This window comes from Phyllobates terribilis, unplaced genomic scaffold, assembly GCF_046119375.1.
Source record: "Phyllobates terribilis strain yellow unplaced genomic scaffold, ASM4611937v1 Scaffold_4__5_contigs__length_816908805, whole genome shotgun sequence".
NCBI lineage: Eukaryota > Metazoa > Chordata > Amphibia > Anura > Dendrobatidae > Phyllobates > Phyllobates terribilis.
Window position 1 is genome coordinate 173,892,914 of NW_027362764.1, and position 18,638 is coordinate 173,911,551.

Genomic DNA, 18,638 nt, shown 5'->3' on the forward strand with positions numbered 1-18,638 from the left:
AACAATAGTCGTTAATTCCATAGTCAGGGACATAGACGTGGTGTGTGACTGCAAATTGCATGCATTCAGTCATGTGCCAAAAAGACGTACACTGCCTTGCTCAATACAAGTGAATTGAGCAAGGTCGGACTCGTCTAGTCGGAATATGGCTGGAAGTATGCAAATTACATACTTTTGATCACATGACCACCCGCTTCCAGCGCCAACTTCAGATAATCATTTGTACAAGTGTCTTAGGGCTTGTTCACATGTTGCATTTTGCCACGCATTTTTTCCATGGAAAAAACACAGCTTTCTTTCAATACCAGCAAAGTGTATGAGATTTCTGAAACCACATGCACACGCTGCTTTTTTTTCCTTGCAGATTTAAACTTTTAAATCTGTAGCATGTCCATTCTTTCAGTGTTTTTCACCCATTGGAGAAAAGAATGCAAGTTAGAAACCCATCAAAAACACACATAAAACCGCAATTATTTTACACATAATTTTTCCTGCTAACACTGCCAAAATCTGCTGCAAATACTAAATGTGTGTACATACCTTTAGCCCCCCTTTTTAAGAACATCCTTATCTACAATTTTGCATAATCACCTCAAAGAAGTTTTACTGTACCAGTAAATAATAGGTTCACACATGGTGTTCTCTGCTAAAGACTGCATTGGGTTTTCCATTGCCATTGTAACCTACGAAAAACAGGATTCGGCTGGAAACCCCAATAGAGCCTGGACAGTGCCATTCTTGGTCTACCACATTTTTGTACATGTCTGAAAAAGATGAATTCTGACAGAACGGAGTTGAGACAGCATCCAGAGTCACTTGGTCAGCCTCCTTAGGGACTATGACAGAAATCCCGACACTGTGCTCAGCGTAGAGCACTGTGTGAGTGTGTGAACCTAGCCTAAAGGCCCCGTCACACATAACGAGATCGCTAGCGAGATCGTTATTACGTCACGGTTTTGGGATCGCTGGAGAGTCGTTTCATGATCGCTGGGGAGCTGTCAAACATGCAGAACTTCCCAACGATTTCGGCCGCCCCAGCGATCTAACTAACGATCTCGGCGGTCGTTGGGATGCTTTCACACAGCAGCTATTTCAACGATCCACACCTTGATAGGGACTGTACTGTGACTCAGTCGAATGAACGGATATCAACAGCCTGGAGAATTCTGCTAAAATCTGCAATCCAGCACGAGGTCAGAAACAAAGGAGATGGAATCGCTATTCTGTTGCCTTCTTTATGCACGGCGGAAAATGAGAACGCTGTAGCGACCACCAATCGGGGACGAGGGGTGCGGAAAAGTCCAATTTATGCACGCCTACGTGTCTCAGTTCTGAATCGCTAACGAGGTGGTTGATAAGGTGTCAAATACAGCGATGCACACTGCCCAGCGGGAGCGCAATGACCCAGGAATGGTCCAGGGAGCTTTGTAACGATCAGCGATCTCACAGCAGGGGCCTGATCGTTGCTACCTGTCAGACATAACGAGATCGCTAGCAAGATCGCTATTGCGTCACAAAAACCGTGACGTATCAACGATCTCGCTAGCGATCTCGTTATGTGTGACGGGGCCTTAAGGTTGATCCATTAAGTTCTAGTTATACTGGCTGTATATTGACTTTGCTGGAGGAGGGTGCTTTTTGGTTTTGTTGCTGTTGGTTCTTATGGGATGTTTTATTAGACTAAATGGTAGAACAATCAAGTAGCTTCCGTAGCATGGAGATATTGACTAAGAACTCTTACTATTTGATTCTTTACTGGCCAGATGTGTAATAAACCTAAAAGCATATGCATTTCTTCATATGGTAAATCCCATGGATGTCGTTCTAGCTGTCTCTTTTCTAATTATCTGAAATTAGGTGTGTAAGGTCCATGTAGGTTGAAAACGTGAAAGTCGAAAGATCGAATGTTACCATAGCTGGTCTACTTTGTAGATTAATATTTGTGATGAGTTCTTTAGAAAGACATTAAGGTTTACAAATACTTTTATGTGAATTTAATCTATTTCAGATTAAGTCTTTTTACTTTGTAGACCATGAAAAACCTAACTTGGATCTACTGTTGATCTACTGTTGGGTCTACTGTTGAAGCGTGGTCTTATTGGCAGACATCAACATTGTGGGCGAAATATCTAAAAGATGTAGACATTGGTATTTAGATGAATGTTTAAACCTAAGATAGAAACAAAATGAGCAAAAACCCTGCTGTAACCAGGGCTGTGGAGTCGGTAAGCCAAACCTCCGACTCCTCAATTTCCATGACACCAACTCCACGACTCCGACTCCCTCATACATGGCTCATGTTTAAGTGATAAATTTACTGTAGCACAGATTAATCTCAGCTAAAAGTCTAGACCCTTACATCAGGAATAGGACAGACATTTATAGGACATTTCATAACTTTCCCAGATTCTTATGAAAAAAATATTCCCTACAAACTGCATTGAATTACTGTACCCAATTTTAGGAGTCGGAGACGGTCCATTTTATACCGACTCCACCAAAATGGGCTCTGACTCCAACTCCACGACTCCGACTCCACAGCCCGGCTGTAAGTAAGTAAAAAGTATTACTACATATAAATAACATACGGTACTTAGTAAAAACTGTCTTTGATTTAAAATAAAAAAAAAGCGTAAAAGCCATTCCACTGCAACAAGTTGTACTCAAATCCAATTATTAAAACCCTACCATGTGGTGTTTGACACATGGTAAGGTTTTAATATTAGAAATAGTATAGGACTGTCTCAATTTGGGTACACCTTGTCGTGGTGGGATGACTTTTACGCTTTTTCAGAAACAGTGTTTACCAAGTACGCCATGTTATTTATATGTATGATTACTTTTTACTTACAATAGGATTTTTGCTCATTTTGTTTCTATTTTAGGCTTGTCTAATAGGCTGTGTTAACATGCTCCTATACGTTGCATGTACACCAACTTATACTCTGGCTCATTTTTTTTTGAAAGGGGGGGGGGGTGGGTTTGCTTTAAGATGAATGTTTGTATCATTGCCACTGAATTTATAGGCAATAACCTACTTTGAGCAACAGTTTATGCCATCTCTTAACCTTGGTTCCTTTTTTTTTTGGTACAGGGACAAGCAGATCTTCTCAAATATGCCAAAACAGAAACCTTGGAGAACTTAAAACAAATTCATTATGCTGCTGTATCATGTGGGCTGAACAAGGCTACGGCTGGAAACGCAGAGGTGTCCAAACCCAGAAGAAGCCTGGAGGCCATTCCAGAGAAAGTAGGAGATGAAACGGGTGATTGAAAAGAAAACCATGGACCTCCGTTCTTGTTGGATTTTTTTGAAATCTACGACCAATGTAGCTGCACAAGGTGTTTGCTTTGCACTTACAAGAGAAAACACAGATTCTATTTTTCTTTCTTTCTGAAGCACAACTGGAGATTGACCAGTCTATTATCTGTGAAAGTACAGTAAAATGTATCTGATAAATGAAGGAAATTGACAAGCAGACTGCAATTTTTACTGCTAGCCAAAAGTGAAAGCGTGGAAGAAGATGTCTTTATTAGAATAGAATTGAGTAGTGAGGTGCGTGCTGCTTAAAGAAGCATAGCAGTGATTTTTAATTTAGATTTTAATAGTTCTATTTAAATAAAAGAGAAATCCTCACATTTCATAAAGAGTGCTTATTGTAACATATAGAGTGCGCAAAGGACTGAAACGTGTTGCACTGAAGAGTGAATCTACAGACCTGGCTAGTCGTTTGTTGTGTTCTGTTTGAGCCATATTGTATATAAATAAAGAACAGAGAATGCAATAAAATAATGGGCGCTAGATGTTTGTGCACCCTAGGTGAAAAAACCTAAAGATGTGCAATTCACTTTATACACCGCATAGCATAGATCTTTATTGCCACAACGTTTTAGAAATGTTAATATCTAATGTGAAAGTGACCAAATCGAAGACAAATTGTAAATATATCGCCTTTTTTATTTTGTGATGTGTTCACATTAAAAAAAAAAAAAGTTTTATTATCTTGATTGTCATGAATTTTAACAAATGTTACAATTCTGATTTAATTTAAAGAAAGAATGAGAAATTGCGTTAGTGGAATGTTTGTTAGACCCGGGTGTCTATTGAAATTTGACATTTATTTTTCAAAACGTAACAGGGATTCATCTGTATTTAAAATATACACATTATTTTATGCCTAAACTTTTTTTTTTTTTTTTAATAAAGTCACATCTCATAACGCAATAAATGGTGAAAGACCAGCAGTGCGTTATTTTATTTTACACCATTTTCTGGGTTAATGTGGTAAGAGAGTAGTCTGCAAATCACTTATTGTAACAAAAACTCTGGGCATGGACAAATGAAGCTCAAAAAAGTGGAAAACAAAACGTCCCTTAAGAATATTCATTTTATTGAAAAATTATTTAAAAATGTCATAAATACACTCCTTAACACTGAAATTGCAACACCAATAATGAAAAGTCGTGGATTTATGGAAATCACAGGACCAGTACATATGTTAATGGTATGCAAATGATGAAAAAATGGAAACAAAATGTCCAAAACATCTCTATTCAGTTTTGAGCACCATGTGCAGTAATATGAGTGCATACACGCTTTGGCTGCTTTGCTATCAATGAGGTTATTAATGGTTGTCTGAGGAATGTTCTGCCACACTGAATGCACTGAGCTTGTAAATCATCAAGATACACTGCGGGCAGCTTCCTGTGAAATTGGTGTCCCAAATGTGTGCAATGGGAGACATGTCCAGAGACGCTGCAGGCCACAGTAGCATGTTTTTGCGCCGTAGACTGCTCACAGTAGCACAAGCAACATGTGGCCTGGTGTTGTGTTCAAAGTGTCCCAGGAGTTGTTTTTGAGAAATGTTTGTACCACTGTTTCCACGACAAAATCAATTTAACACCAAGCTGTTAGTGTGCCTGGAATGTAGACTAGAAGGGAACATTATGCCACCCCACACCATAATCCCAGGATCAGTGTGGTGTTTCCTCTTGAAGGGCTCTTCATGGTGTTGCCCACCTGGTCTTGTCAGAGTTGAAGAATGGTGCTTACTGATCCATTCTGTACTGCAAGTACAGAAGGCATCAAACAGTATCTACACCAACTATCAGAAGGTGTTTGCATGACATTGGACTAAGAATCAGATGTTTAGCTAGAGGTGTTGCATTGAACTCACACCACCATTCTCAAAGACTGTCATGGTGCAGAGCAAGATGGCAATGGAGGCTGGAATAGAGGTCTATCCTCTTCAGCAATGTGTCCAGGTTTTGTCTTGGATGCACTGATAGCCAGACTAATTAGTCTAAAGACTAATTGATGGGAGCATCTCCAAGAAGAGGCCTTCACGAGAAAATGTGAAATTTTATACATTTAATCTAGAAAGGTAGACAGTGTTTATAAAAAAAAACAACTATATATACAAAAATGATACAAAATGGTAACAAAACAATATGGTATATACAATTACATAAAAGGGGTAACAAAAGAAAATTACTAAACCTGTGTCATGGAAATGGCTCAGAACTTGGTGGAGGGAGGTACTCCTTAGGAAAACAGACAGAACCCACAGCAAGCTGTACCTTCCAGGACTGACAAATGACCAAACCCCAATTTCTTCTTTTTATTAGATAAAGTTTACGTCCACATACCTCCCCTTGGTGAGCTCATGTGGGGGCTGGTTGTGGTATGTGCTGGGTCTTTCAGAATTTTATGAGATCCCCAACTTATAGGATATCTTCGCCCCAGGAGGTCCCTGGTGGAAGATATTGTCATATTTCTTTTCGTGATTTTACCTGCACCATCCATCAGACCAATATTAAATTTGAGGGGTTTGGCCGGCCTTACGGTGATGTGAGTGAATGCGTTATGTTTGTCCCTTCACTACGACGCCAAAAATATACAGTTATATGAAAAAGTTTGGGCACCCCTATTAATCTTAAGCTTAATGTTTTCTAAAAATTGGTGTTTTTGCAACAGCTATTTCAGTTTGATATATGTAATAACTGTTGGACACAGTAATGTTTCTGCCTTGAAATGAGGTTTATTGTACTAACAGAAAATATGCAATCTGCATTCAAACAAAATTTGACAGTTGCATAAGTATGGGCACCCTTATCATTTTCTTGTTTTAAATACTCCTACCTACTTTTTACTGACTTACTAACCACTTTTTTGGTTTTGTAACCTCATTGAGCTTTGAACTTCATAGCCAGATGTATGCAATCATGAGAAAAGCTACTTAAAGTGGCCACTTGCAAGTTGTTCTCTTGTTTGAATCTCCTCTGAAGAGTGGCATCATGGGCTCCTCAAAACAACTGTCAAATGATCTGAAAACAAAGATTATTCAACATAGTTGTTCAGGGGAAGGATACAAAAAGCTGTTTCAGAGATTTAACCTCTCAGTTTCCACTGTGAGGAACATAGTAAGGAAATGGAAGAACACAGGGACAGTTCTTGTTAAGGCCAGAAGTGGCAGGCCAAGAAAAACATCAGAAAGGCAGAGAAGAAGAATGGTGAGATCAGTCAAGGACAATCCTCAGACCACCTCCAGAGAGCTGCAGCATCAACTTGCTGCAGATGGTGTCACTGTGCATCAGTCAACTATACAACACACTTTGCACAAGGAGAAGCTGTATGGGAGAGTGATGCGAAAGAAGCCGTTTCTGCAAGCACGCCACAAACAGAGTCGGCTGAGGTATGCAAAAGTACATTTGGAGAAGCCAATTTCTTTTTGGAAGAAGGTCTTGTGGACTGATGAAACCAAGATTGAGTTGTTTGGTCATACAAAAAGGCGTTATGCATGGCGGCAAAAAAACACAGCATTCCATGAAAAACAATTGCTACCCACAGTAAAATTTGGTGGAGGTTACATCATGCTTTGGGGCTGTGTGGTCAATGCCGGCACCGGGAATCTTGTTAAAGTTAAGGGACGCATGGATTCCACTCAGTATCAGCAGATTCTTGACAATAATGTTCAAGAATCAGTGATAAAGTTGAAGTTACGCAGGGGATGGATCTTTCAGCAAGACAATGATCCAAAACACCGCTCCAAATCTACTCAGGCATTCATGCAGAGGAACAATTACAATGTTCTGGAATGGCCATCCCAGTTCCCAGACCTGAATATCATTGAACATCTGTGGGAAAATTTGAAGAGGGCTGTCCATGCTCGGCGACCATCAAACTTAACTGAACTGGAATTGTTTTGTAAAGAGGAATCCAGGAAATCATTAAAAGCTACAGGAAGTGACTAGAGGCTGTTATTTTTGCAAAAGGAGGATCTACTAAATATTAATGTCACTTTTCTGGTGAGGTGCCCATACTTATGCACCTGTCAAATTTTGTTTGAATGCAGATTGCACATTTTCTGTTAGTACAATAAACCTCATTTCAAGGCAGAAACATTACTGTGTCCAACAGTTATTACATATATCAAACTGAAATAGCTGTTGCAAAAACACCAATTTTTAGAAAACATTAAGCTTAAGATTAATAGGGGTGCCCAAACTTTTTCATATAACTGTATCTCTTTTAAATATTGGGATAGATGTAAACCCCAATATTCATCACTGGCTCCAAAAGGTCTGGGGAGCCGTGCTTTAATAAAAGGAAGCCCCTGTACTTTTCCACCTCTGTGTATACGAATCCTAGTATTTTTGGCTGGTTCTCATCAGATTCCTTGTTGTAATTACCTATTCACTGCAGAAGGCCCTTACTTCAATGGAGGTTGTATCAGTTCCCTCCCAGTTATAATTACTTTTTTTCTTCCCCAGCTATATTTAATCCCATATGTTCAATGTGAGGGTGATATGTCACCTGTATGGAGATGTCTTATGGATTTTAATTTTTCTCTATGACAGTCTTATTAAGAACAAGTGGATCAGAGGTGCACATGATCAATCACCGCTCTATTCCTATGGGGCTGTTCACAGCCCCGGTTCTCAGGATTGGTCTGGGTCTCAGTGGTCAGACCTCTATTATTCAGGAAGTTACCCCCTTTCCCATAGTCCAAACTTGATACAACCACTTTAAAGTTGTCATATGGTACTCATTCTGTCACATTACAGGTGTCTGAAATTCTCTATTTAAAAGGAACATGACCTGTCCAGAAACACTTTTTACACCTTACCAGGAGTAGGTATATGCACCTTATGAATGCCTGCCTTAGTTCCCCAACAAATGTATCAGCTACCATGCTTCATTTACTTTCCAAAAATCTGTATTCCTGCGCTCTTCTAGCAGGACGTTACTGTTTCTGAACAATTGAAGCTGCAGTTTGTTAAGTAGTATAAGATTTCAGCAGCAGCAGGAATGAGGAACGTGGAAAGTAGCTGGCAATATAGGTGGAGATCAAGTTTAGATTATGAATACACTTAGACTCAAGTGCTTTCACTTCAGACTCAAACATTTAGAAAGAATTATTTAGCCATTCAGAGGATGGAGCATGACAGTAGTGACCAAAGAGTCAACTTAAGTGTAGGGTATTGTCTTAAGTAGAGATGACTAAACCCGAACATAAAAGTTTGGAAATTCCTACCGGGCAGTTAGGGTCTGGTGCTAAACTTCAAAAATGGTCTTTCCCTGGAAGTCCGTTGCAATGTGCGAAGTTCCGGGCAGAGTCTTGTTGCAGGGAGAGAGAGAATTTTCTGGCTCCGAAGTCTGGGTCCCTATTATTTTCAATGGGGTTCAGGTTCTGGTTCAAATTCGGGTACAGTTCTGGTACCCGAACCAGAGTTTGGAATAAGCTTCAGATCAGGTACCAGAACCTAATCTTCCACTGGTCCGCTCACCCCTAGTCTTAAGACTACTATACAAATTGGATAAGCTATCTACCAAAGTATGATTTGGTCGACAGCTACCTATCATGACTACCCCCATATATATGAATGCTTGGATTGAGTGCGCTGCTCCCAGACATCTCTGGCAGCGGCTTATGTCAGGGGAAAACAAATGGATCGAGCATTGGAAATCCAATATTCCGGATCCTTTTCACCCCCAACATCATCTGTCGGGTAGGAACCGAGAAGCCTCCCTTTCACATTAAAGTGTCAGGTGATCCTGTTGCCATCATTGGTTTTGTTTGCTTTTAGTCTAATATGTTTGTGAGGGCCTTTATTTATGAGCATGCATATCAGGGCTAGTAAAGAAAATAAGTCAGCAGATTTTTGCTATGTAATCTGAGGGCAGCATGAGGTAGGTGCTGAGACATTGACTTCAGCAGTGTCACTTACTAGGCTGTGTGCTATTTCAATACAATGCATGTTTTAACAGCAGGAGATTATCATTGCCTGACTAGGTGTCACATGCCTCCTGGTCCAATCACACTCCCAGCACTCATTAGTAGCTTACAGTCAATTAACAATGTACACAGAAAGCTTCCAATCAGTGCTGTGGGCGGGGTTAGCTTTCTGAGCTCTGCTACATGCTACATCTAAAAACTCAGATTGTGTCACAACGGCTGCTCCCTGTAAACTAAGTGATACATCGTTGAAATCAGGGTCTCTTTCCCTACATTATGCTGCTTTCAGATGAGGTAGCAAAAACCTGCTGACAGATTCCCTTTAAGCAGTTCTTCAACAATCATTCCACGCCTTGCTTGCCTTCCTGTTGTCTACAGTAGGCCAGGATTCCGCATGATGAATTTCCTAATTTGCAAGCAGTGGTTAAGGTAGTTTTTGACCCTGTGACACATCATTAGCATGATACAGCTAGGAGTACTGAATAGTGAATAATGAATAAATACAAAAAAACAAGTTCAATGTAAATGTTAATCTTTCTTATTTAAAAGTTATCAATTAATCTTAGCAGCAGATTAGTCATCCTCTGCAGTAAACGCTGTGTGGGTTTGGCTGATAAAGATGTATTATCATATTTTTCTTTAAAAATGAAACATCAGAGTAAATTCACCAGTTCTAATTTTCATATGTTGCAGTTGTTAAATTGTGTTTTTAGCTATTCTGTGTATGTAGAATTGATACTAGACTCTTCTCCTACTTTATTTTTTATTATAAAACCAATAAAAACTACTTGAACAGAACTAGAGATGAGCGAACCCAAACTTTAAGTTCGGGGTTCGTACCGGACAGTTAGTGTCTGACGCTAAACGCTGAACATGGACTTCTCGAAGAGGGGAAGAGAGGAGCCTTATAAGCCTTACAATCACATACCTTCCAATAACAAGATGTTTCACTATCACCTCTGTCTACTTTCATGGTCTAAGGGGTAACGTTTCTCCTTGTGGAGAGTGACATACTCTGGCACGTCAAGGTAAGGAGGCTTATTCGCTGTGCAATGCTCCTCTGGGAAATTTAATATGCCTCTCTGAAGAGGCAATTTGTATATCTACATTCATGGAAGATTAAAGGAATTCACATTCGCAAATTTCACACCTCCCCTAGGCAGCACATCCATGTGCTGTCTCGTTTTTTTTACTAACCCATTTATTTGAATGGACGAGTTTGATCTGTAGCTCTGATCAAAAACAGATATACCTGCCTTTTCTTTTTTTCTTTTGCAGACACTTGATCTGCAAAAAACAGACATATGAATGATCCCATAGACTATAATGTGTATATATTCAATAAGTGAAAAACTTTAACAAGTCCTATATAGACCATCATTATTATACGGATAAATATTCTACTCTTTTGGTTACATTGGGAGTTTCTCTAATATTACCATCTATGCACTACAGCACCTTGGAGGTCTCACACTTATTTACTTGCACTATTTTCCTTGGGACAACATCACTAAGTTCAATTTGCCATGATTCTTTCTTTTATATATTATAGTAGATTTTGCTACACATATGGCACTTTATTATACTATCATAACATATATATATTGTATTACCCCATTAATGCAATTTTGGTACCCAAGCAATGTGTCCCCTTTTTTGAATTATTTATACTTACCACTTGGATTAACGCCCTCTTTTCTTCTGTTTGTTCCTCTCCCCCGTGCACCAAATTCTTGATTAATAAAGTTGTGATTTTCACTTGAATATATTGGCCTTTTTGTCGGTTCTCTTTTCTCTAAGTTTGTCAAGCAGTAGAAGCTTCAGGAAAACACTGATGGTGTCTTTTATGTCGTTCTTTGTGGCGACCTTGCTTCCGACATTCGTTTTTAAACATTATGTATACAGTAGTGTTCAGCTTCCAAGCTGAAGCCGCCTGAAGAATGGTGATCTGTTCTTTTAACCGCTTTGTGACTTTGGAAGCCTGGAGCAGTTAAAAGAAGCTCAAAAAGAATATTTGCACAGCAAGTCATTTTGACATTGCTGTGCATATGTTAAAGGGAACTCGATGGCTGACACATGCTGCCCGATCCACAGGCAGCATGTATCAGATGCTGGCTGTATGATCTCAGCCAGGTATGTTTAATGCTGAAACACTGCAGCTCTACAGAGAAAAATCTAGTTTAAAAGCCACCAGGGACCGAACCACACAGGAAACTTGTTGGACAGGTGGATCCCTTGCGACTTCTCCCCACCGACTGTCTTGGAGTGACAGGTCTCTCTCACTGTGCGTATATAGGAAGAGACAGATCACTCAAGGGAGCAAGACAGGAGAAGCCGCCGGGGATCTGTTTCTCCAACTAGTCTCCTATGCAGTTCGGTCCCTGGCAGCTATTAAACTGTTTTTCTCGGAAACTACAGTATATGGCTGATATCATACAGCCACAGCCTAATACATGCTGCCAGTCTATAACATTGCTCCGAGTCCTGTCCGTTTTTTCATAGACAGCACTTGCTGAAAAAATCTGCATGAGGCCAAACTCGCATGACTGTATTTTTGCTCCAACCCATGAATGCAGTTTTGAAACCCCCATTCACTTGTGTTAAGATGCAGTCAAACAGCCGTATTACTCGCGAGACGATCGCATCGCAATCCTCGGACTGGTCGTCAGCTCTCCGGACTTGAGCGTGACAGCTGCATAGAAATACATGCCGTAACGCTCAGGTTGGGAGAGACGACAACGAGTCCGAGGATTGCGATGCAATGCGATCTTCTCGCGAGTAACATGGCCATGTGATTGGGCCATTACAATGTAAACTGCAGAAGATTTGTGGCATGGAATCTGCACTACAAATCCTTAATGTGTGAACATGACCTAAAAAGTGCCCTTTTTTTGCATCTTCATAATGGTAGAAAAAAATTGCCTGTGTGAAGCCAGCCTTATCCACAAAGCGCATTGAGCCTGGTTCTAAATTCAATGACTATTTTTATTTTTGAGTCTTCACAATATGAGAAATACTGTAATATCCTGGGAAGCGGAAGTTGTTTTGGACATTTACCAGATCCCCAGCTTTCAATTATTTTCACTGTAAGGTTAATATATCATGTTATCTCGGTACAAGAAATTGGGTTCATGAACGCTCCATCCCTGACCTCTATTCTTTGTCACTGTAATTAACATATCAAGTTTTACTTCAATAATGATGTCATCCAATCCAATTGATTATCTATGCACCAGTTTTGCTTAGAAATACAGAAATGGCAATTATTTTGTGTAAATAAGTTGACCTAGTTTTGTGTGGTTGTCAGTAATTTTCAACAATTTACACAGTTAATGTTTCCAGAAATGTAAAAATGCTGCAATATCTTCATTGTGGTTTTGCATGAAGATTCAGATGTAGATACAGAGTTTTCCATTCAATTCAAATGAGCGAACATGTCCACATCACGCAAAATCAGTAATGGATGGAGCCTGCTGGACATGTATAAACTCTGCGGCACGTCCTAAAATCTGAGCGTATTTTTATACAAAGCGTGAATACAATTTTAAAGAATTTAATTTACTTTTTCTGCATTTTAAATGTGTACCTATTATACAATCTGTACAGTCTGCAAACAGCTCGACATACAGAAATCATACAAGATATGGGATCATTCTGAAAGTGTAAGTGTAACCAATAAAACTGCATAGAAAAACAAACACATAATAATCACATAAATAACTTTTTAGGTGGTAAAATAATTAATCTCTGCCTTCTTTATTAATCTATTTTCCAGAGTGATAAAGGGGCAGGGTCTCAAGTGCAACTTAGAAAAGTGGCAATCCTAAAAATCTATATTGGCCCTTTAGGCCACATTCACACGTACAGTATTTTACATCAGTATTTGTAAGCCGAAACCATGAGTGGGTGATAGATGCAGAAGTGGTGACGTGTTTCTATTATAATTTTCCTCTGATTGTTCCACTCCTGGTTTTGGCTTATTAATTTTGAGGTAAAAAACTGATCAAATACTGAACATGTGAACGTGGCCTAAGAGTCTTGCTGCCTGGCCTGGGATATAAATCTAAACCAGAATCTCTATTTGCAGACATGTGTTTCAGGGTTTTTGCCTCTAATTTAACCCTTACAAGCCATATCAAAGGTCTCTCAATCAGCCAATTTGTTTTCTTGATTTGCATTAAGGAAGGGCGAAAACCCTGAAACATGCTTCTGCAACTGGAGATTTTGGTTTGCCATTAAAGGAGTTGTCTGGTCTAAAGCTACAAGTCTGCAGTCAATCTATGTGACTGTAGACTTGTGAATCCTCACATCGCGCACACTGTGCACTGTGAGGATTCTCTGGTGCTGGCGCCAGGAGCGTTCGGTTATGTGACCGCAAGTATGTGATCTGCATACTCCTGGGCCACACTAGACTTGTCCAGCCTCGCTCAATATACTTGCATTGAGCGAGGCCGACCCCTTTTAGTCGGATTGTGGCCAGGAGTATGCATATTGCCGGCATTGGAGAATCCATAGAGTGACTACAGACTTGTAGCTTTAGACCGGACAACTCCTTTAAATCCTAATTCATGCGGCAAGGCTCTTAAAAGGGTTGACATTGACTGAAAGGTTTGCTACTTCTAATAGGTGGCATTAGAGACTCTACTTGATTCCTCTGTGAAGTGACTATTTGTATATTTAATTTACCAGGGTAGCATTTCATGGCCTGAAAACCACAATCTACAAACGCCAACTTGGCGCTCTATACAAGGAGAAACTTTAGTGACAGTGACTCCCCAGCGTCTGCGCAACAGAATCCTGCGGCACAGTGCACATAGAGACGGGGCCGGGATGAAAAAAGCGCGCTCTATGTGAGTGGAGCTTTGCGCATGCCCAGGAAGTCAGGGAGCACAGCGCCCGGGGGAGGGGGGGGATATGGTAACTAAGCAGATAGGCGGGATTTCGGGGAATAATAAACAGATAGGCGGGGATTTCTTGGCATCCCCCGGACACCAAGCCTGTGCTTGAGGTGATAAAAACACTTTTCTCGGCAATCAAACCTCTACTATGGGCCATACAGGTATGTATAGATTTACTTTTCTATAACCTGTATGCCTAAAGTAGAGGTTTGATATCGCCCAGGGGGTGACAGATTTCCTTTAATATTGGCAAATAACCTTAGAGAAGAAATTGCAGGTGAAAAGTTCAATGTATTATTGCACATTGAGATCTGATAATATAGTCATATATGCAGGATCACACTGTATGATGCTACAGCTCTGCGGCCAGAGAAGATCAGCAGAATTAAATAAAGAATATGGATGGCTGCACTTATACACAGAGGCCAGACGAATTGGGCTTACTTCACATAGAGCAGAAAAACGAGGAGAATACTCAAGTCATCTATGGAAATATATTCAAGTCACTCGTGGAGATCTTACAGTAATTATTTTTCTCTTATTCAAACCATTGACGCATATCACAAGGTCAGTCTTTGTGGCTGGTTGAAAAGCAGCCCTATTACCATTAGAAAAATATTTTGTGTATAAATCCATCTTCATGAGCTCCCACATTGAGGAGATATAAAATACCTCTTTACATGCTCCAGTTACATACAGCCTATGAAACAAAGACATCTGTGGCGCCCCTGCAGGTCAAGTTGCCACAGAGGTACTGCATCTCATCCAGAGGTGTGGTACCCCACTCTCAGGTAAGGAGGGAGCACTACCCGGGACCCACACACAGGGGTGGACTGGCCCACCGGAGGATCGGGAAAACTCCCGGTGGGCCCCGGGTCCCAATGGCCATGACCCAAGCCCCGCCCCCTACCCCCCCTGGGCCCTGTACAGAGAACAGAGGGCCCCCCCGGTTCGCTAATCATATCGGCAGCACTGCCGATATGATTAGTGATGGGCCCTCTGCAGCGGCAAAGCAGGGAGAGCGATCTCACTGCTCTGCCTGCTGCCGCAGTGCCCCTCTGCCTCCTCTGCTCAGCGCGACACTGCCGGCGCGTGCGCAGGAGGTCAGTCTCAGGGCGATGACGTCATCGCCCTGGGACTGCTTCCTGTGCGCACTGTGGAGGACGGACCCGGCGTCACCCCCAGGCAGCGGCTGCAAGCCTGCAGCTCATCTCGACGCGTGAGTATGAAAAGCGGGGGGGGGGGACCCCTGGCCGAGGACCCCTGGCCGAGGCTGGCAGTAAATACTACTGCCCATTGCCCAGCATCTCCTGCTGCCAGCCTCTCGTTACTGGTACTATGCCCAGCAGCATGTACTACCACCAGTGGCTGGCAGGACATGCTGGGTGGTTATGATAGTACCACGGAGGCTGGCAGGACATACTAGGCATGAATCATGCCTGCCTAGTATGTCTTGCCCACCTGGCATGTCCTGCCAGCCACTGTTGGTGGTGTGGTATTATCATGCTAGTACTACTACCACCAGTGGCTGGCTGGCAGGACATGTCGGGTGGGCATGATAGTGACACCATGAATTTCAGGCTTAGTACCAGCTGATAATACAAAGTTGGTACTAACCCCATTATTACCCAGCGTGCCACCCCCCTCCAGGGCCGTTGGAAGAGCCGGATAAAGCGCCTGGAAATGGCGATACGATGAATGCGCCAATTCCAGGGGTGGCTGCGGGCTGCCGTTTTCAGCATGGGGGGGCCCAGAATGCTTGGGCCTTACCATGCTGAGAATCCCAGCCCCCAGCTGCCTGGTTTTACCTGGCTGGCGATCAAAATATGGCGGGAGCCCACGCATTTTTTTTTTAATTATTTTTTTAAATAATTAAAAAAAAACATTGGGCTTTCCTGTCTTTTGATCAGCTGCCACGGTAAAGCCAGGCAGCTAGAGGTGGCAGCCCGTAGCTGTCTGCTTTATCTGCGCTGAGAATCAAAAATTCTGCGGAGCGCTATGTCATTTTTGTTTTACTATTTATTTATTTTCACACTTCTATATGTGTGACAGTCCCAACAGCTAATCACAGACGCTGACACACAGAATGTGAGTCTGTGATTGGCTGCTTGAGTAACCTGAAAGCCGCCCATACATAGTACCATACTAGAATATATGGGCTAATTGTACATTACTCGAACAGTCAATCACAGATGCCCATCCTCTTTGACAGCATCTGCGATTGGCTGTTGGGTCTGTCACATATAGAAGTGTGAAAAGAAATTTTTAAAAACGATGTAGCGCTCAGCAGAATTTTTGATTCTCACCGCAGATAAAGCAGACAGCTACAGCCTGCCACTCCCAGCTGCCTGGCTTTACCTTGGCTGGCGATCAAAAGACAGAGAAGCCGAATATTTGTTTTAAACTTATTTAACTTTTTTTTTTTTTTTAAATGCGTGGGCTCCCGCCATATGTTGATCACCAGCCAGATAAAACAAGGCAGCTGGGGGCTGGGATTTGCAGCATAGTAAGGCCCAAGCGTTCTTGGCCCCTGCGGTGAAAATCGCAGCCCGCAGCCACCCCTGAAAATGGCGCATTCATCATAGCACCATTTCCAGGTGCTTTATCCGGCTCTTCCAGCGGCTCTGGTGGTGAGTGGCACCCTGGGTAATAATAGGGTTAGTACCAGGCCAGCTTTGTATTATCAGCTGGTACTAAGCCCGAAATTCATGGTGTCACGCCAAATTAGACATAGCCACCATGAATTTCTAGTAAACAGAAAAAAGAAAGACAGAATTTTTTTTTTTTATTAAAAATAAAACACATTTAGGGACTCCATCTTTAGTAAAGAAAAATCCTCACTCCAACGTAGTCCACAGGTCTTCTGTCTTCAGCTCTGCTACATCTTTGCCATCAGACAAATATGTCTGCTGACATATGAGCAGGCCCAGTATGACACTGGAGCACTGTTACTGTGTAGTGCGGCACTATGTTGCTTTTTTGTCATTTCATGTAGTGTAGAAGTCTTGGGAAAAGTGTGGATTGTGCTCTGGAAGTAATCAGTTATAGCTAACTATGTTATTTTCTGCAGAGATAAGTCCTGCATAGAAGATGTGATATATCAGTCTGCGGCAGATAAAGAACTTGTGAGTATGTGTATTACCTATACACGCACACTGACACTATATACAGAGCTCCTGTGTATAATATCAATGGTGATCATTGCATTAGCTGTACACTGACACTATATACAGAGCTTCTGTGTATAATGTCACTGGTGATGACTGTATAACCTGTACACTATATACAGAGCTCCTGTGTATAATGTCACTGGTGATCACTGTATAAACTGTACACTATATGCAGAGCTCCTGTGTATAATGTCACTGGTGATCACTGTATAAACTGTACACTGACCCAATATACAGAGCTTTTTTACATTTTTATTATTTTAGTATTATTTGTCACTATGTGGTGGCATTATGTGCTTTGGTCATGACATGACGATATTTGACCCTTGTATGTGGTATTATTCGGTCACTATGTGGTGGTAATATGTGGTCTCATGGTGTGTCAGTATTTATACCTTGTATCTGAAATAAGTACTGATAGGGGGCGCTGTTAGACTATAACCTAGACCTGCAGCTGATACAAGCAGTGAACCAGAAAGGCTGCAAGGGTTAAATACAAATAAGAATAGCGTATCTGCGCTGGTCTTGGTAGGTTAGAGGTACTAAAAAGGTCCCTGACGAAGGATTCCGTGCAATCCGAAACGCGTAGGAAAGGTCCTCAGTGCTACCCGTACCCAATCCACCGCGAGACACCACGTGACCCTACGTCACGTACACCACGTGACCAGACGTCCCGCAGGTCCTCGTGAACAGGAAGAAGGTATTGCTACCTCCGAGCGCCCGCCTCTGCCAGAGCCTCCGGCCGGGACTCCGGGTGTGGCGTGACCCTCACACAATCAAGCGCAACAGCTCTCACCTACAGGTCAGTAATATACAGACCTTCACAACGCCGCCAGCGGACTGAACTATCAGAAGGTACGTGCTTGCACTGTCAACTGCCGCCTCAACTGTACGGTCTCCAGCATATGGTATACCACCGCTGACCTTCAGAAGTAGACAGCAACAAGACGCTGGCACCTACTCCTGTCTGGCACTAATTTACAGTGACCACGAAGCAAGAGAGAGTAATTCGTCTTTTGCTTCTCCTGGCACCAGCACAAAGTCTAGTTTGCTAATACCAGTGCAGCAAGCAAGAAGCACCTACTCCTGTCTGGCACCAATTTACAGTGACCACGAAGCAAGAAAGAGTATTCCTCTCTTGCTCCTCCTGGCACCAGCACAAAGTCTAGTTTGCTAATACAAGTGCAGCAAGCAAGAAGCACCTACTCCTGTCTGGCACCAATTTACAGTGACCACAAAGCAAGAAGGAGTATTCCTCTCTTGCTCCTCCTGGCACCAGCACAAAGTCTAGTTTGCCAATACAAGTACAGCAAGCAAGAAGGTGCCCCTCA

General features: G+C 41.9%; 1 protein-coding gene across 3 annotated transcripts in view; it reads left to right on the plus strand.

The window, feature by feature from the left end:
* PLCL2 (phospholipase C like 2) overlaps positions 1–4,162 on the plus strand; it is a 228,996-nt gene extending 224,834 nt beyond the window's left edge. For all 3 annotated transcript variants that reach the window (XM_073677944.1, XM_073677945.1, XM_073677946.1), the window contains one exon: positions 3,095–4,162. In XM_073677944.1, the coding sequence (XP_073534045.1) occupies positions 3,095–3,274 (180 nt within the window). In that variant the 3' untranslated portion in view covers positions 3,275–4,162. The remainder of the gene's footprint in view (positions 1–3,094) is intronic.
* The last annotated feature ends 14,476 nt before the right edge of the window (positions 4,163–18,638 follow it).